Source organism: Petromyzon marinus, chromosome 56, assembly GCF_048934315.1.
Source record: "Petromyzon marinus isolate PM22_M1 ecotype Great Lakes invasive population chromosome 56, UKy_Petmar_22M1.pri1.0, whole genome shotgun sequence".
Lineage (NCBI taxonomy): Eukaryota > Metazoa > Chordata > Hyperoartia > Petromyzontiformes > Petromyzontidae > Petromyzon > Petromyzon marinus.
The window spans coordinates 2,551,617-2,572,614 of record NC_133722.1 but is presented as its reverse complement, the minus strand read 5'-3'; the positions used below and the strand labels follow the sequence as shown (position 1 = coordinate 2,572,614).

The 20,998-nt window shown below is 51.5% G+C and overlaps 1 protein-coding gene across 1 annotated transcript; it reads left to right on the top strand.

Moving 5' to 3' along the window:
* Positions 1–270: 270 nt before the first annotated feature.
* On the top strand, positions 271–14,279 carry CDV3 (CDV3 homolog). Its single transcript, XM_032975625.2, has 5 exons — positions 271–741; positions 7,166–7,242; positions 8,664–8,806; positions 9,158–9,335; positions 9,468–14,279. The coding sequence occupies exons 1-5, from the start codon at positions 337–339 to the stop codon at positions 9,589–9,591; spliced, it is 927 nt and encodes a 308-aa protein (XP_032831516.2). The 5' UTR covers positions 271–336; the 3' UTR covers positions 9,592–14,279.
* The last annotated feature ends 6,719 nt before the right edge of the window (positions 14,280–20,998 follow it).

Genomic DNA, 20,998 nt, shown 5'->3' with positions numbered 1-20,998 from the left:
TAAAATAAATACAAATTTGTCCGGATCAACAGCGGTTGTTGTCCTATGTAAATAGTCGCCCCTGCCATAGGAATGTGGAATTTCCACTGCTGGTTCTGCAGGGGCTGTAAACCAAAGCGTCGAGAAACTCCACTCGACTTTCGAGACAAAAAAGTGTAGAGCAGGAATCGCAAACGATCGATTCACGCGCAATCGCTGTTAATCGTAAATCGGGGATTCTCACAACCCCCCCCACCCGCGTCTTGCAACCACTCCCACGGGAATCGATTCGCTATTAGTCGACTCGACGAGTGGCGCAATGGAATCGAAGTAATCGCTTCATGCCTACCGGGCAGCATGGCGGACGGAGAGGACAAGAGTCTGGACGACTTCTTCGCTAAGCGCGACAAGAAGAAGAAGAAAGACCGGGGCCGCAAGGGTACCAACGAGGGCGTCTCCTCTTCCGCTTCTTCCGTCGGGCCCTCGTCCGCAGCAGCGGCGGCGGCGGCGGCGCCGGCGGCCCCGACTCCGGCGGCGCCGCCGGTAGCGGCGGCTGCCATCGCCGTTGCTCCCTCGGTCTCGGCCACGGCGGGCGGCGCGGCTGCTGCCGGAGGTGGGAGCTCGGCAGGCGGGACGGCTCCAGGCAACGCGGGGGCTTCGGGTGGCGTGCAGGCCGCCGCCTCGGCCTCCGTCAAGAAGCCGAAGAGGGAGCGGGAGAAGGCGCAGCGCGGCTCGGAGAACGCGGATAGCGCCGCGGTCAAGGTGAAGCGAGGCGCCACATCGTCAATCCTCGTCGTCACCGCCATCGTCGTCACCACCACCACCACCATCATCGCCACAGCTGTTACCATATCCACCACGAGCATCACCATCTTTATAATCGCTCGCGCAACCATTATCGGTGTCCATTGGCAATAGCGTGGTGGTGGTGGTGAGGGGGGATATTACTCCTGGCGTTCTCATCAGACGTCGCTACCATCATTACCGTCGCCACTGCGGATCACAGCCACCATGTCCATGAGACATGCATCGCCACCCTCCAGCAGCGCACTTCGTTACCAGGAGGGGTGCCACGCTGGGTCGTGGTGCTGAGGCCCTGGCCGGCGTCATTCACTGAGTGGTGGGGGGAACGTTTTCTTTAAAAACACTCGTCATCATCACGATTACCATCACCGCTACCCTTACCAATACCACCGTAATTAGCGCCACCACAATCACTGTTACCACCAACACCGTCACCCTCGCTCTAGGAATGTCCCCCCCCCCCATCACCGCTACTACTACTAACCACTCACCACCATCATAACCACCACTATTACCTTTCACATGGCTAACACCAGCATCGCCACTATAACCATCACCACAACCTCCAATGCTATTACTACCATTACCACTATCTTTACTCCCGCAATTACCATGCCTGTTACCACCACTATCACAATTAACACCAACTCCACTACCACCATTACCACCATCAGTACTATCATCACTACTTTTACCACTACTGTTTTAATCTCTACCAATATAACAATCATAACCACTTGCTATCTCCACGACTGTTACGAAGACCACTACCATCAACCACTACAATTACCATCACAATCATCACCATCACCACGACTATTACCATTTCCACCACTATCGTCGCAATATTTATTAATAGTGGCGGTGCTCACGGTGGTGGTAATAGTGATGTTGGTAGTGGTGGTGATAGTTGTGGTATTGGTAGTTGTGATGGTAATAGTGATCGTGATAGTGGTAATTGTAGTGGCGATAGTGGTGATGGTGGTGGTGATGTTGGTAGTGGTAATAGTGATGGTTGTGGGAATAGCGAGAGTGCGCTCTTGCGAAATGGTTGACACGGGGCTCCCCCTGCTCCCTGCAGCCTCCTACATCGCACACTGAGCCAAGCATCTTGCATTAAACCTACACTCCAGACCCTTCAACCTACACCCTACTCTCCACACCCTTCAACCTACACCCTATACTCCACACCCTTCAACCTACACCCTTCAACCTACACCCATCAACCTACACCCATCAACCTACACTCCAGACCCTTCAACCTACACCCTACACTCCAGACCCTTCAACCTACACCCTACACTCCACACCCTTCAACCTACACCCTTCAATCTACACCCTTCAACCTACCCCTTCAACCTACACCCTTCAACCTACACCCTTCAACCTACACTCCACACCCTTGAACCTACACTCCAGACCCTTCAACCTACACTCCAGACCCTTCAACCTACACCCTACACTCCACACCCTTCAACCTACACCCTTCAACCTACTCTCCAGACCCTTCACCCTACACTCCACACCCTTCAACCTACACCCTTCAACCTACACTCCAGACCCTTCAACCTACACCCTACACTCCACACCCTTCAACCAACACTCCACACACTTCAACCTACACCCGACACTCCACACCCTTCTTCCTACACCCTACACTCCACACCCTTCAACCTACACCCTTCAACCTACACTCCAGACCCTTCAACCTACACCCTACACTCCACACCCTTCAACCAACACCCTTCAACCTACACTCCAGACCCTTCAACCTACACCCTACACTCCACACCCTTCAACCTACACCCTTCAACCTACTCTCCAGACCCTTCAACCTACACCCTACACTCCACACCCTTCAACCTACACCCTTCAACCTACACTCCAGACCCTTCAACCTACACCCTATACTCCACACCCTTCAACCTACACCCTTCAACCTACACCCTACACTCCACACCCTTCAACCAACACTCCACACACTTCAACCTACAGCCGACACTCCACACCCTTCTTCCTACACCCTACACTCCACACCCTTCAACCTACACCCTTCAACCTACACTCCAGACCCTTCAACCTACACCCTACACTCCACACCCTTCAACCTACACCCGACACTCCACCCCTTCTTCCTACACCTTCCTACACCCTACACTCATCACCCTTTAACCTACACCCGACACTCCACACCCTTCTTCCCACACCCTACACTCATCACCCTTCAAACTACACCCTACACTCCACACCCTACAACCTACACCCTTAAACCTACACCCTACACTCCACACCCTTAAACCTACACCATACACTCCACACCCTTAAACCTACACCCTGCACCCTACAACCTACAACCATCACCCGATACTCAATACCCTTCAACCTACACCGGACACTCCACACACTTCAACCTACACCCTAAACTTCACACCCTTCTACCTACACTTCACACCCTTCAACCTACACTCATCACCCTTCAACCTACACCCTACACTCATCACCCTTAAACCTACATCCTGCACTCCACACCCTTCAACCTACACCCCAAACTTCACACCCTTCTACCTACACCTCACACCCTTTAACCTAGACCCTACACTTCACACCTTTCAACTAACACCCTACACTCCACACCCTTAAACTTACACCCTACACTCCACACCCTTAAATCTACACCCTACACTCCACACCCTTAAACCTACACCCGACATCCTGTACTCAATACCCTTCAACCTACACCCTACACTCCACACACTTCAACCTACACCCTACACTCATCACCCTTAAACCTACATCCTGCACTCCACACCCTTCAACCTACACCCCAAACTTCACACCCTTCTACCTACACCTCACACCCTTCAACCTACACCCAACACTCCACACCCTTCAACTTACACCCTACACTACACAACTTTAAACCTACACCCTACACTTCACATCCTTCAACTAACACCCTACACTCCACACCCTTAAACCTACACTCCACACCCTTAAAACTACACCCTACACTCCACACCCTTAAACCTACACCCTTCAACCTACACCCTGCAATTAACACCCTTAAACCTACACTCATCACCCTTAAACCTGCATCCTACACTCGAAACCCTTCTACCTACACCCTACATGTCACACTCTTCTGCCTACATCCTACACTTCACCCCCTTCTACCTACACTACACACCCTACACTTCACACCCTTCAACCTACACCCTACCATACCCTTCAACCTACACCCTTCACTCAACACTCTTCAACCTACACTCCACACGCTTCAACCTACCCTTCACACCCTTCAACCTACACTCCAATCTCTTCAACCTACACTCCACACCCTTCAACCTACACTCTACACTCCACACCCTTTAACCTACACTCTACACTCCACACCCTTCAACCTACACTCCACACCCTTCAACCTACCCTCCACACCCTTCAACCTACACTCCAATCTCTTCAACCTACACTCCACACCCTTCAACCTACACTCCAATCTCTTCAACCTACACTGCACACCCTTCAACCTACACTCCACACCCTTCAACCTACACTGCACACCCTTCAACCTACACTCCACACCCTTCAACCTACACTCTACACTCCACACCCTTCAACCTACACTCCACACTCCACACCCTTCAACCAACACTCCACACCCTTCAACCTACACTCCACACCCTTCAACCTACACTCCACACCCTTCAACCTACACTCCACACCCTTCAACCTACACCCTACACTCCACACCCTTCAACCTACACCTTACCTACACCCTACACTCCACACCCTTCAACCTACACTCTACACTCCACACCCTTCAACCTACACTCCGCACCCTTCAACCTACACCCTACACTCCACACCCTTCAACCTACACCCTACCTACACCCTACACTCCACACCCTTCAACCTACACTCTACACTCCACACCCTTCAACCTACACTCCACACCCTTCAACCTACACTCCACACCCTTCAACCTACACCCTACACTTCACACCCTTCAACCTGCACCCTACCTACACCCTACACTCCACACCCTTCAACCTACACCCTACACTCCACACCCTTCAACCTACAACCTACACTTTACACCCTACAACCTACACTCCACACCCTTCAACCTACACCCTACACTTCACACCCTTCAACCTGCACCCTACCTACACCCTACACTCCACACCCTTCAACCTACACTCTACACTCCACACCCTTCAACGTACAACCTACACTTCACACCCTACAACAAACACTCCACACCCTTCAACCTACACCCTACACTCCACACCCTTCAACCTACACCCTACCTACACCCTACACTCCACACCCTTCAACCTACACTCTACACTCCACACCCTTCAACCTACACTCCACACCCTTCAACCTACACTTCACACCCTTCAACCTACACTCCATACCCTTCAACCTACACTCCACACCCTTCAACCTACACCCTACATTCCACACCCTTCAACCTACACCCTACACTGCACACCCTTCAACCTACAACCTACACTTCACACCCTACAACAAACACTCCACACCCTTCAACCTACACCCTACACTCCACACCCTTCAACCTACACTCTACACTCCACACGCTTCAACCTACACTCCACACCCTTCAACCTACACCCTACATTCCACACCCTTCAACCTACACCCTACACTCCACACTCTTCAACCTACACCCTACACTTCACACCCTTCAACCGACACTCCACACCCTTCAACCTACAACCTACACTTCACACCCTTCAACCTACACTCCACACCCTTCAACCTACACCCAATACTTCACACCCTTCTACGTATACCCGACAATTCACACCCTTAAACCTACACCCTATACTTCACACCCTTCAACCTTCACCGTACACTCACACCCTTCAACCTACACCCTACAATTCACTCTTCTGGCTACACCCTACACTCCACACCCTTTAATCTACACTCCACATCCTTCAACCTACTCCCTACACTCCAAACCCTTCAACCTACACCCTACACTCCACACCCTACATTCCACACCCTTTAACCTACTCTTAAACCCTTCAACCTGCACCCTACACTCCACACCCTTCAATCTACACCCTGCACTCCCCATCCTTCAACGTACACTCCACATCCTTCAACCTACAACTTACATTCCACACCTTATACTCCACACCCTTATACTCCACACCCTTCAACCTACACTCCACACCCTTCAACCTACACACTACATATTATTTGATTATTTCGGTAAAGTCACGTAGATAGAAAATAACAAAAAGACATAATTAGCCGATGTATTCCTAGCTCTGCGATCTTGCATTTACTTGCAAATTCCCTTTCTAGCCCCGCCTACTCCAAGCATATAAAAACTTTGGTTGCAGTGGATCTGCATTTGGCTCAAGCAGCTCTCGCTATATTTCTCTCAACGGTCCGCCGGCTGTATTTGTTCACCTGAGGACGATGGCTTGTGTTGCGATTGAAATGTTGTGGTCTTTTTACCTTTTTATTATTTTCTCTCTACGTGACTTTACCGAAAGAACCAAAGAATATGCATTCCTGCAGACACCCTACAATTCGCTTCTGCCTACACCCTTCAACCTACACTTCACACCTTTCAAACTACACCCTACACTCCAGACCCTTCAATCTACACCCTACACTCCACACCCTTTAACCTTGATTTGTGGCGGGGGTACACCATTCCAAAAAGATTGCAAACCACCACCGTAGGTAGGCCTTGTGGGGTCAGATTCCCACACTATCCATTAGACCCAACCCCCAGTGTGTAGCGGGGTGGAGTTGACCCTGGCTGGCCTCGAGGAGTTGTCAGCTGTGGTTTGGAGCTTGATGACCACGTGGCCTAGCCAGCATGGTTCTTTTTTTTGTATTCTCGCCGTCACTTTTTCCAAGTGGCGATTGAACGAGAGGGTCTGTCGCAGACTCTGCATGAAAAAGGCGCAGCCCTGCAATGACTTGCTCTCACCACTGCTAGCGGACGGGCTTCCTGCTATAGACGTCAAGACGCTCTCTCTCGAAAGGGTATTGGACTTACCCTTCCATGCTGACCACACGTCTTGGAAGAGATGGGAATGCTACCCGCACTTTTATTCCACCGCACGCGACCTCCTGCCAGGCAATCGTAGACTTAATCGTGGTGGACAAGTCGACAGTGCCAGGGTGGACAAACGGCCCTCGTGGGTGGGGGGGGGGGACATGGGGAATTGTGAGAAACTTGCACCGGCCACCATAGGTGCCCGCTCATGGCACTTGCCCCAACAGTCTGTTAAAGGCTACCCGGGGGGCGGGGATCTTTGTCTTTGCTTGGAGTCGCTGGGATGACGCTGCCCGTAACAAACGCGCGGCGTGACCGCCATCTTTGCAGGAGGAGGAGGAGTGGAAGGAGTTTGAGCAGAAGGAAGCGGACTACAGTGGCCTCAGGATACAAGCGCTGCAGATCAGGTGAGCGCGCTTGCCGAGCCCTCGCCTCTTACGTGACCTCTGCCCACCAGGCCTCGCCATGGCGAGAGGGCGCCACGGTTACGAGGAGATGTTAACTCCCTTGCCTGGTATGCAGGAGCTAGTGGGTTCGATCCCGACCCTGACGCCCGCTGTATATTTGGGTTTGCAGTCTCTCTCCCAGTGGTCGCGTGGATTCTCCAGGGTCCTCTGGATTTTCCCTCCACATTTAGAATAAATGTCACGTGCTTAGAGTATTTGGCTGCTATATATTTCCACATGATGATGAGCCACTTCGTGGGGCTATCATTTGTGGCCAGGTCGCTTCTGAAAAATGAGCTATATAGCTCTGTGAGCCTTACCTCGTAAAATAAAAATATTCTAGTCTTAATTAGTGCTACAGCAGATCGTTAAATAGTCTGGTCACGGTACGGACATGGCCAGGTTGGTGGTGATGGCGACGCAGTGGTTGTGCGATCACCGCCTGTAGCAGAGGGAGGTTCACGGTTCGAATCCGGCTGCCCAACCTCTGCGGTCCTCTATCGGTGTTATTGGCCAATTAACAACCGTTCATGCCGCAGACAGCGGTGTTCCCGTTTGTCCTGCTGGGTGGGCAGAGGCCGATGTGGGGGTGGTGGGGGGTGCCGAGATTTAAGAAACGTTCCACATAGTTTTAACTGCCGCGCTGGGAAATTAACATAAACACGCCCGGGTCAACAAGATTCGCATCTCCAAATTGAGAAACCGGGATCGGGTCGAAAAATGTAACCATCGGAAAGCAGCAGCAGCAGCAGCGACGACAACAAAGCAGCCAAATTTCCTGAAACAACGAAGAGCTTGAGAATGGCGAATCGGTAGATCGCAAGTAGGGAATGTGAGAATACTGAGGGCAACAGAGGCGACCATAGCCTAGGACTGGCAGAAATTAGATGGACAGGAATGGGGGAGATGAATGGGGGTGAAGTGCCCATAATGGAGGTTTTTGGGTTAGCTTGCGTAAATATATATGATGTGTCGTTAAACTCGCCACCACCCGACACAGCCTTTTAGTAAGGTTTGTCTCGTAAACAAAACATGCCAATTCGTTACTAGTACAACACACCGGGGCTGTTGGAGAGTAAACCCACAACATTTACAATTCGAGTACGACGTTTCGCCAGTAATTACAACTTGCATCATCAGGCAACAGACAGATTTGGGGATGAAGTGATCTGGTCTGTATCCCGATAATGATTCTTTGGCTGCTCCTCTGGTGTGCACTTTGTCTTCTCCTGAAGACATCATTGGAACTGTTGAGACAAATGTGGGCTTGGGTTGGACGCGTCGTGAGGAGGGATGATGAAGATGATGGCCGATCACCACGGCGCTGTTCGTGATGACCTCTTGACGGTGCGTGTCCCCCCCCCTCCTTCCCCGTGCGGCAGCGAGGAGAACGTGGAGGAGGAGGGCGGCCTCGAGGGCAAGGAGGACAAGGACAGCGACGGGGAGGGCACGGCGCGCGATAGCGAGCGCTCCTCCGGAGTGTGGAGCCGGCAGGGCGGCCAGGCGCAGCCCACTGCCCCCGCCGGTACGCAGCACCGTGTGTTTGAGCTGTCCGCCCATTCACGGTGGCTAGAAGATGTTAATTACCTCGCGTGGTATACAGGAGGACATGGGATCTATGCTCACCCTGATGCCTGTATATTTGGAGTTTTTTCCCCCTCCACATTTAGAATCAACATCACGCGTTTAAGGGTATTTGGCTGCTGCTAGACATTTCCACGTGATGGTGATAATCGACTTGGTGAGCTATCATTTGTGGATAGCCAGGTCGCTTCTTAAAAATAAGCTACGCAGCTCAGTGGGCCTTACCTGGTAAAAAAAAATGTCGTAATAAAATAATTCCCTGCTTCCCCCCCCACCTCCCTTGCCGAAGCAGCGAAGGTAGCGGCCGAGGCGCTTGACGTGAAGGGGGTCGTGGGGGGTGTCTACCGCCCCCCGGGCGCTCGCTCGGGCTCAGCGGCGACCCCTCGCCGGGGACCCCAGAAGCCCCCTGAGATCACGAGCGAGTCGCAGTTCCCCTCTCTGCAGGCGGCCGCCATGGTGGAGACGAAGAGGTGAGTCTCTCCCCGTCCTCCCCTCTCTCCCTGTCTGTAGCGCTGTCTTTCGCCCCGTCTTATCTTTCCGTATCCCCCTTCTACAATCTTGCGGTCTGTCTCGTCTCCCCGTCAATGTCTGCGTCGCTGCAGGGAAAAGGAGCTAGAGAAGACGTTCGAGACGGTGAAGCACCGCGGGCGGGCGCGCGAGGACGGCCAGCGCGCCAAGGGCGTCGACCTGGAGCTCGGCAATCAGTTCGCCGTGCTCGGCGAGTAGCGGCCAGAGCCATGGCCCATCTGGTCTTCGGGGTGGGGGGGAGGGTGCCAAGGGGGGGGGGGGTGTTAAGCGGGAGGGAGGGATTGGGGAACAGGGAATGTGGCGATGGGGTCGGAAGAGAGAGGTGGTGGGGCTCACTTTCTAACAACAGTATATCGGCGTCGCTTATTCTGTACAAAAAAAAAATAGATTGCCTAAATTAGATAAAAAAAGTGATAAAAACACAACGTACTGGATGTCGGTGAGTTAAAAAATTGCGGCCGGCGTTTTTGGTGCAGAATAAATGGAAAATAAAAAAAAATTAATAAGCCTGTAATGAATTAAACGGAGAAAAAACTAACCGGAGAGACTGAATGGTGACGTGTGAGACAACCCGGGTCGTCGTGCAGCCTTCCCAGCCCAGCGGTCGCTGTGACAACGCAGCCAGATTGGACGGCAGAACGGGAGGGATTGGGCGGATCCAGGGTTGTGCGCACCAGGGATCGCAGGTCGGCGGTGGTACTGCGAGTGTGCTGCAGTTTAGCCGGTGTGCGTCGGGGGACCCGGGAGGTTGGGCTGGCGATGTCGCCCCTCATCGTCGCGTCGTCGCTTCTCGGGATGGCTGTTCACCCCCCCCCCCCCCCCACTCTGTGCTCTGTGCGAACAAGAAGTGAAAATCACTGCAGTACTGGGCAGTTGGAGGGGTCAATTGATTGTAAGAGCAGCACATGAACCAATCTGCCCTTATCCAACCCCCCACCCCCAATGCACTAGCTGACTTGCCAAGAAAAATGCTCGCTCCAATCCTTACAAACCAGACATCCAGTCACTAGCATTGTCTCTATTCCAAACCCTAACAACACCAACAGCACTGGTCCCCTCACCTTCAAAACCTAGCCAACCGCATTCTTGGCCCTACACCAAAACTTAACTATATAACTAGCCCCTACACCAACATGAACTAAACTTAAAACTAATCAATGAGCCAACCATCCCCCTTACCAGTAATAAGCTCTATCCTTCACCACTGTAGCCAATCCATACTGCCCAACCGCCTAACCCTGAAAGACTAGCCAGCAAAAACCATAGATCTACATCTATATCTAATAAACTGGACAACCAGCCCCCTAACATTAGCCTGGGCCACAACTCTCACCACACTATCCAACCGCACCTTAACCATAAACAAAATTAACCAACCAGCCCCTGGTCCTCATCCTAACTTAACCAATCAACGTGATCCCACCACCACATTTAACCCCCACCTCTGGCACTTAACTTCCCATCTCCCCGCCACCTTTTACGAGTCTTTGTTCTCTTTTCACCGTTGCTGTTCCCAGAGAGCCACAGCTCCTGACACGGCTGGGCTGGTGGAGGAGGGGCGTTTGGCGTGCGCACATGTGGATGCAGAATCGGAAATTGTGAAAATCTATGGTCTCTGGTACCCATTTTTTTCCCACTGCCCCAACCGAGCCGAGTCAGCGTGCGAAGTCCGTTGCGGCACTGGCGATCTTCCGCTGGCTATTTGCCGTGCTGAGCCAGAACCAAACCTTGATACGCCAGATGGGATCTGGCGCGGGCGGGGGGGGGGGGGTGCGGGGTCGGTGGGGTCCAAGCAGGGCCGGGGGGCTGGATAATTCGGCGCGTGACGTTAGTGCAGGACTCCACCGTCACTGACTCGTGTTCGCGTCTCAACTCGTACGATCGCGCGTGACATCGATGGCACGGCTCGGCTCGGCTTCTGCAGTGAGGAAAAAACTCAAACTTGGTGCCTCGTCTGAGCCGCAGCGGGGCTGACCCGGCCCCGGCGTAGCACAGCTCGGTTTTGCAGTGGAAAAAGACCTCTGGGAGACGCGCTTTGTTTTTTTCCTCTTTCCGCATTCTGGCGAGGATGTGGCGGTGGGGGGGGGGTGCTATTGCACCGGGTGCCTTGACAGACGCCTCGACCCTACGTGCCCCGTCTCTTCGTTTCATTGTGTCGACCGCCCTTGGGGTCGCAGACACTACCCGCTCGCGAAGATACTTGAGAGTAAACGAAAACAAAATCCGACACTGTGAGAAGAGAACACAAAACTTTCCAAGCGAGTTAAACTAAACGGCACAGCTTACGGAGTTCAGAGAGGCGATTCAAGGAGCTGAACTCGTACAGAGGTCACTTTAGTGGATGTGGAAGCTTTGCGCATTGATAGGCCAGTAGCCACAAGACTTGGTGAGGCTTTAGCGGTGCCAACGGTTTCCATGGTCGTTGAAATTAATCGATCTTGGGTCAAGAGCTCATCTCACAGGGGTTCTTTATCTCTGGCTCCGAAAATCACGACGGATCGACTCGTCGATAAAAGCGATTCTTCCATGCTCGCCATGGCCGTGTAGGAATTGATTTGCAGCCAGCGGTGACACATTCACCGCAGTAGTAAAAAAAAAAATTCTTGAATAGAATTGTTACCTTGAATCGAGAGCCGTAGTGGAGCAGGTGTGATGACACGGTCTCGTTAAAGTTTCGACGCATCCCGTTGATACTGACCGGTGGAAATCTCTGCGCGCTACGAGTTTGCATTGATGCCAACGTTGATAATGGCGTGGCGCAGCAAAGGAGACTGCCGTACGGTGAATAAACCAGGATTGAAAGGGGGTGGCGAGAACCAAACGTTGGCACACTCCTGTGAAGTATCACCACTCCGAATGACATCGCAACCCTTTTCCCCAACTGCAGCCGTTTGTCCTCTCGTTGCCTTACACTATTGCGTCGTGCCCTTTAACGCAGCACTCATCGCAGCATCGTCCCACCCCCTCACTCCACGAGCCCTAAAACCAATTATGAATGGCTGCAGTGGTGCGTTTCAATACGATGGGGCGTTATCCTAAAGCAGGGCAACTGGCGATGGCGTCGTCGTGATCCGCAGTGCATTATGGTCATTGCTCCAAGTGCTGGGAAGGGATTATTGCGGGTTTGCGTTACTTTCCGCTGGGAGCCAGGGTTTATGAATGCAATTATGCACTTTTAAGGAATTTTGAGCTCACCGGCCACGTTGGCATGATTTGATACCCCCGCGGTGGCGCGTTCAGGGATTGGGCAACCCGCAAAATAAATGGCGGTTTAGTAGACACGCCTTCCTAGCCCACCATGTTTTAACGTTACTTTTGGAGCAATCCCGCGATCGACATATACGACGACGACGTTTCTGTCGTAGGCTTTTAAACGCATCACTGCGATGACATCATCAGAGTGCATTTCGTTGCCGAGAAAGTCGCGAGTTATCTTTCTCGCCGACGAAACTGCGGGATTGAAGCGCATTGTTGCAGATGGCCCAGGCCACGCAGCAACCTGGCGTTGCGTCTGGGCTATTTCGACCGCGTTTGTCTTTTTTTTTACTTTTCCGGCTTGCGTTCGAGAAAATTTGCGTGAACTTTACGTGGGCCTTTTTGTTTGGGCCTTCCCTTCAACAAGTTCACTCCACCTTTGCCCAGACAAGAGTTCCCACGTTTGCCGTGGCCGAGGGTTGTGAGAAATTGCGCTTGATCAATGGAACCTTTGCGATTGAATCGGCTGCTTGCTCGTTCCCACCCACCCCCTCCCACCATTGTCACTAAACGACCGCTCAGTGCCATGCGCTCCGAACACCAAAACCGAAACGCGACTAACATCAAAAAGTGGGCCTGTCGAAGCCTTACCGGAGGTTGGGGTTAATCACGAGGTTTAGGGTCAGTCCTCGAGGGCTGGTACTCGTGGCTAGTTGGGGTATTAGGGTTGGCGCTTGGTTAGCTAACGATCCCAACCTCCAAGCTGCTTTGCCCTATCCTCCCCATTCCCACTGTATGGTCTTTTCAGTTTTTTTGCTGCTTGGGTTTTCTGGCGTTCTCGGCGACACCGCGACACCCGGCGTTTAGGGCCGGTGGGGATTATAGACGCGTGCCCGCGCTGTTGCTGCTCTTTCAGGTGCATGGCTCCTAATGGACGCTTCAGATTGCTTCCCCCCGGCCTGCCACCCCCTCCCGACATGCCGGCTGCCGTCGCTAACACTCATTTTCAACAAAATGCCTGTGTAGCGATTGCTGTCGCTCAACGGTGTGGGACAACGGCGGTAAAATTTAACCTTTTATTTTTTCCCCCCACTGCACAACTGAGCCGCGCCCGCGGGGGGCCATGGCGAGCCAGCCCGGCACGCCTCTGGTGGCGCCAGGGTGGTTTTTCCACTGGAAGGAGCTGTGCCATGCCACGCCACCGACGTCGCATGCAACGAACGAGTCGGGACGCGTATAGCCGATGCTTTGTCCTCGCTGTGCTTGCTGGCTGGTGTCGCACGCAATGAACGAGTCGAAGAAACGTACAGAGTGACACCGTCTGACCTCGTGGTGTACGGACTGTTCGCCGCCCCCCCCCCCCCCGAATCCGATGTCTCGTGAGGCCAGCATAGCACGGTTTGCTTCGGGCTCTGCACGGCAAATGGCCAGTGGAAAACCACCTGTAGTACCGTGAGGGCTCCACACTGGCTCTGTTCGGATGTTGCAGGGGAAAACAAAAATGGGTATTTGGACATAGGCTGGGGGATAAGCAGAGGAGGCGGGGACCTGCGCTTGTTCCAAGAGTCCATTTCACAGCCCATCGACAGTGTTAAAACATGCAAGATATTTTTTACTTTACGCTGAACGTTGATCTTTAAAACGATCAAACTTAAATAAAAAAGCGCACTTGATGCGTGCTGTAAATCATACATGGGCCACCGTCTGCTTTGGTCTTTTCATTTCTGTTGATGTCATTGTTGGGACAGGTTTTGTTTCTTAAATATGTAAGTTGTCCGTATTTTCTAACGGAGTAGAGAACGTTGAGGTGGATGTGTTGAGCTGGCAATGCAAGTGATGAGTGCAGCAGCATCATGGAGTTTGGGCTCATAGAAGTCATGGTGGTGATGTGGCGATTATGAAGCTGGCGTGCCATGTGGTGACACGCGAGCCACGCTTTGGGAGTAGGGTCTGCCCCCTTCATTGCTATGATTACAGATGGGGTCCGTGAGGTCTCCCCCGCATCCCACTGTCACAGATAATAGTTCTCAAATAATTATTCAAAATCTATGCAACGACTGGATAATTTTATGCTTAGGCTTTCACTACCCACACGATTCAACAGTTAGTTTATTTTGGGTTCGATCACTCGGTAGAATGGCCGTTTGTTTTAACTAGAACCCTCCACCACCCGACAGAGCCAATCAAGTTGTCACGTGGGGGCAAAAACAGCAGACCGGTTGATTTGGTTTTTGTAAAGCAATATCAAAGGAGGAGTGGTGAAAAGCGAGCGATTATTTCTTGAATTTTATTCTCAACGTTCTGGCTACTGACCTAAGTACCGATCTGGCTGCGCTACTGTGCATTTGGCAGTTCAGCCGTGAGCGCGGTGCTACAATAAAAGCAGGCTGCGATTGAATCGCCGATCTTGCAGATATTAGCCGATAAAATAAAGGGGGCATGTCACGTGACTACTCAATCCATGGATCGATTGGCAATGAATCCACGCAGCGATTAACCGGCAAATAACGATTAACCAGGTATTTTTTTAGATATTGTATTCTTAAGCCCGTTTTTCTATTAATGATGAACATTGGTTTCCGATGTCCGTTTTCATCTTAAACTTGATTCTGTGAGTGCATGCAAAACAATTGGCGGGGTAAGGGGCTTACTCCTCGCTCTCCAGAACTTATAAATATAGTTCTGTATATGCATCTACTGCTGGATGAATGCCTACTCTCGCCTTCCCTCCACTAATGCACCATCGGCATCATCAGCCAGGGTCTCTCCACTGCTGGATGAATGCCTCACTCGCCTTCTTCCCCCCACTAATGCACCATCAGCGTTGCACTCGCGAACGAATGGCGGCTCTCCGTGCCACTCGGCCAGGGAGCCGAGTTCCACCATCGGGGTGACCTCCCCGTCCATGGAGAGCGCCCCATGTCTATGACTGGTGGAGCGGACTGCTGCTGCTGCTGATTTCCCACCCTGTAACTTTGACTCTGCCTCTACTCCCATTGTCACTCAAACCATCAAACCGTCACTGTCACCTCATCCATCACACAACACACCCCGATACTTTCTCAAACAATGGCACTTCCCATATTATTGTTCTTTCTTTTCCTCCAGTCTACGATATTCTATAATTTCATCATGTTGTTTGTTTCATAAGGCAGCGCACCTGTCACCTGTAGCTTAAAGATTACTCATATTTGGAGTTATACAGGCGACCCTGACGCCTGTATATTTGGAGTCTGCGTGTTCTCTCCGTGGTCGCGTGGATTTTTCTCAGGGTCCTCCAGTTTCTCCCACATTTAGAAACGTGCGTTGAGAGAAATTGGCTGCATTACATTTCCACACGGTAAGCCACTGCGTTGAGCTATCATTTGCGATAGACGGGTCGCTTTTTCGCCTCAAATCCCAGTGGCGCTTGCTTAGATCACACAAAGGTCTGTGAACATTCCCACAGCAATTGGACTGTGCGATGTCCAGCGGATGAAAGTACTGCTCAGCAGATGGGTTGTGAACGCAACCGTTCGGACTTTTTGAGTGTTTCCTCGGGGTACAAATGTGCCCAATTGGGATTACACAAAGCAGGAGCAGTCATCGCCCCCTTACTGCCACACCAATGACCCAAGTCGCTCTTGCAAATGAGCTGAATCCAGGTCTCTTGAGCCCTCGCTTGCGTGGAGAGCTGTCTCCAGGTACGGCTGCTTTGCTTCCACATAACCCCTCATTCATGGGAGTTGGCCAAACAATCTATTGCAGGAACATCTTATTGCGGGATCCATTGAGCCTTGAGACTCATATGAGGGGTTTGCAGATTAATAAATGGCGTTAATCCACTGCAGCCATTGGGGAACTAAATATCAATAGCGTGATGAATATACATCGTGAGGCATATTCGGTGTGCGACATTTACTAGACCGTTGAAACATGGATTTATTCGGTGACACCGAGAATCTATTAAAATCGCCTCGGCAACATTGCCACCGCTCAACACGCGCCTTCCTACATTCACTCCTGTAACAATTCTCCTGAGGCATCCATGCAAACATCCAATGAACAACTCCCAGTGTTCATCATGCAAGCTCCATGGCCATGACATTTGGTCAACCCACTGCAGTGTGAGGTGGAGCGGGTGACTTGACCATACCTCACCACGCTGGTCAGTGCGGGGTGGGTGCCCTGCGAACCCGGCGACCGAGTTCGACTCCCGCTCACTGCCTACACCAGTGACGATTATCTGAATCGGTCCTGGGCCTCCCCTAGGTCGACTCAGCCTCAATTGAGTTACTGGTGCAGTGTAGTAAAAATCATCGCCAATGGGGTGCAGGTCACCCACACCCCTCGTGTGCCGTGCTGGCCTTCACAGGTGCTGCTCTCTAACACCACTTGCCCCAACAGTCTGCCAAGGCTACACGAGGGGTCTTTGTAGGTGCTGCTCGCTAACACCACTAGCCCCAACAGTCTGTCAAGGCTACACGGGGGATCTTTGTCTTTGTAGGTGAGGCTCGCTAACACCACTTGCCTCTACAGTCTGTCAAGGCTACACGGGGGATCTTTGTCTTTGTAGGTGCTGCTCGCTAACACCACTTGCCCCAACAGTCTGTTAAGGCTACACGGGGGATCTTTGTCTTTGTAGGTGCTGCTCGCTAACACCACTTGCCCCAACAGTCTGTTAAGGCTACACGGGGGATCTTTGGTGAATGTTGGGGGCCAACAGCAGTGCAAGTACAGCGCAGCACTGCACCCAACAGCGGATGTTTTTTGCACTGCCCCCTCTGCCGGCATTCACAGCGCGATGGCTGTGAATGCCGCTTCGCGGTGCGGTGCAGGGTGAGGCAGCAGCACCGCGGCGAGCGCGGCGGGAAGCGGCGATGAGGGACGCGAGGCCGCCGTCGCGGTCCAGGAATCCGAGCGCCGCCTCCCGCAGGGACCACTGCAGCTCCGCCTCCCCCGCCGCCATGGGAGCCGTGGTGACGTCGCCGCGGCGTGCGTGATGACGTTATGGCGGCGTGCGTGGTGACGTCGCCGCGGCGTGCGTGGTGACTTACGGCGGCGTGCGTGGTGACGTCGCCGCGGCGTGCGTGATGACGTTACCGGCGGCGTGCTGCGATAACGTTACCGCGGCGTGCGTGGCGACGTCACCACGGCGTGCGTGATGACGTTAAAGACACTGGCTGTGTCCACCAATGGGAAGCCGGCCTCTTCCCCCACTCGGCGCTCCACCAATGGGAGGCTTCCTGCATTTTACAAACGCCCACACGTGACCGTCACCGCGTGACTTTCGGGCGCGGTCACCGAGACTCGCGCCGCATCATTTGAATTACAGGGGCAGCCAATCCGCGTGGCCCGTTCTGGTCACGAGGCAGCGTCACGTGTCCCCCAGCGCATTCGTGGTTCCGGGGCCGTTGGGAGCAGTCGCATTGCAGTTCGCTCTCCTCTCTCTCGTTACGGACGCGGTTCTTGATCTTTATTTCCTCGACAAAGTCAACCCGAGTGAATACTTACATCCGAGTGGTGGAGCAGATACGGGTGAGTGAATGTGAGTGCGATTCGGGTAAAGTTTCAGACGACATCCACAATTTCAACGACACGAAACTGCACTACACCACACTCCCGCACTACACCTGTGGGGGCTGACGCTCTCCTCCACTCCCCCCTCCTCCTCGGCCACTTCTCGCTGGGCCCCCGCCGATCGGGTGATCGGCCCCCCCGCACCAGCGCCTTCTCTGAGGGACATGGCTAAGTGGCTGGCTCACCACCGCCCGGAGTTATCCCACACCCTCCCCACGTACACCACCACTAATGCGGAGGTGGCTGCGTGCACGCGGCCCTACGTGTGTGTTTCGTGGGGGTGCATTCATGTGGAGGTGTGCGAGGGGATGGCAGCGCCGGTGGAGTTGCTCCGTTGCTGTGGCACCACATTCCACAATACTACGCTACACCACTACATGGATACACGACTCGCAAAGACACATCCTCGGTATAGCCTTAACAGACTCTCAGGGCAAGTGCTGTGTCGTGAGCAACTATTAAGGCCTGGCACGGTACACGAGGGGTGTAGGTGGGTAGCCAGCACCACGCCAGTGGCGATGTTTGTACACACCGTACCAAGTACACATTTGAAGCTGAGTCGACCTAGGCGAGGCCCCGGACCACACCATTTACTATGGCCAGCCCTTGCTAGGATGACGGTTGGTCCAGGTGGCCAACGCCAGACCAACCGTCAAGCCTAGCAACGGCGTCCCTGGCAACGGCATCCCTAGCAACAGTGCCCCCAGCAACGCCCTCCCTAGCAACGACCTGCAGGAAGTCAAAGGAGAGCATTAGGGGGCCTAGTGGGAGGTGCTATAATTCTAGATTTAAAGCTTTCGTGACTGCTAGGATCCATACTCTTTGGTTCTATTGGGTAAAGTCACGTAGGTGAAAATAAAATAACAAAAAATCACGACGTTTCGGACACAACACAAGCGGCCTTCATCAGGTGAAGGGACGAGACTGTCTGGAGGACACGACGAAACGTGATTTTTTGTTATTTTTATTTTCACCTACGTCACTTTACCCAATAGAACCAAAGAGTAAGGTGCTATAATGATTAATATAATGTATACTATTGAGAATGGAATTGATTGAATAAAGTATGAGAGATGTGAATGAGGGAAGAATGATAATTATATGAATGAGTGATTTATTGAGTTACTTATTAGATTTTGATTTAAAGCTTTCGTGACTGCAGTTATTCATTTTCTTGGTTCTTTCGGTAAAGTCACGTTGAAGGGAATCAATAAAATAATAAAATATATCATTTAATAAAATATATTATTTTATTGTTTCCCTTCAACGTAACTTTACCGAAATAACCAAGAATATTATTAGAATTAATTATAGGAATGAGTGATTGAGTTAAGAATTATAATAAATGAGGAATTGAATGAGATTAAAATGAGTGAGTCAATGAGGAATAACTGCTGAATTAAAGGGATGAGATGAATGAGAGCATTACAGAATTAGGAATAAATGAGAATGAGTGACTGAGAGAAATAAATTAGGGATAAATGAGTGATTACATTAAGTAAGTTAAGCAAGTGACTCATGGTATGATGTAGTTGTGTAGTGTTAAGTGACAGAGTGAAATGATGTAGTGTACAGCAGCAGTGTAGTGTACTGAATGGTGTGTAGTGGTGTGTATTCATGTAGAGGTATTCATAACGTGGTACAGTCATGTAGTGTTGTAATATACATTGCTGACTTGTTATAGGTGTGTGGCCTGGTGAGTTTGGAATGATGAGGCTTAGTGGCTGTTGAGTGTGAGGTAAGGAGTTGTATTTCTCGTCTTAGCAGAATAGTGTCTGTTCATTGGCTTCCGAGTGGTCAGGTTTGTCTGCTGAGTGTTGTGGGAGTGTTGACATGTGTCATAAGTGGTTTCTGTTGAGGGTCAAATATCAGGTGACTGGAATTGGTGTCAGACGACTGGTGAGCATCTGGGTTGTTTTGAGAGTGGCCAACAGAGTAGGGGCAGAGCCCACGGTGAGGAAACCAGGAAAGAGAGAATACCGACTATAATCACCCAGGAATGTCTGTCCTTAACGTTCGTGACGTCACTCCACATCGACCAGCCCCCCTCATTAATATTCATGAGCAGCTGACATCACTCCACATGGGGAGCGGAGGCGCCTCCTCCCCCCAACTCGGCGTCAACTTACAACCCTCACTACAAAGGCAGAACCCTCATTGCGTCACGCAATCTCCGTAACGCTGTTGAGACATCAAAGTAAAAAGGACGTCATGATGAACAAGGGATTATAAAATTTTGATTTAAAGCTTTCGTGACTGCAGTAATTCATATTCTTAGTTTTTTCGGTAAAGTCACGTTGAAGGGAAACAACAAAATAATAAAATATATATAAAACAATAAAAAATTCTCACGACGTTTCGACCATAACTCAAACGGTCGTCTTCAGGTGTGTTGGTTTGCATAAATTTATTTTTAAACGGCGCATTTATTTATTTATAAAACGTTAGCGCCACGCGCAACGATTTGGCAGTTTATTTAGGACTAGTCCATCTATATTCTGAAAAGAGGAGGGGGGAGACGAAATTTTTTATAATGTATGCTGTCTGAAAGCCACTGTAAGCGTGAACAATCAATTAAGACCTGAAATGGTTTATCAAATCTTTCCAATGATTGCTAAGATAGAATCCATCTTCTCGGTTGAAATTGTCTCTGTGCTTGTATATGTGGATAGCCTCATGAACGAATCTCTCATAGTAGCCAGATGGCTTACAAAGAACCTCTGTCTTGGAAAAGTCAATGGCATGTGAGCCTACTGAATTAGAACAATGATCTGCCACGGCCGAGGTGTTGGTCCTACCGTGTTTAAGGTCTGCTTTGTGTTCACGAATGCGGTCCGAGACATGGCGTTTG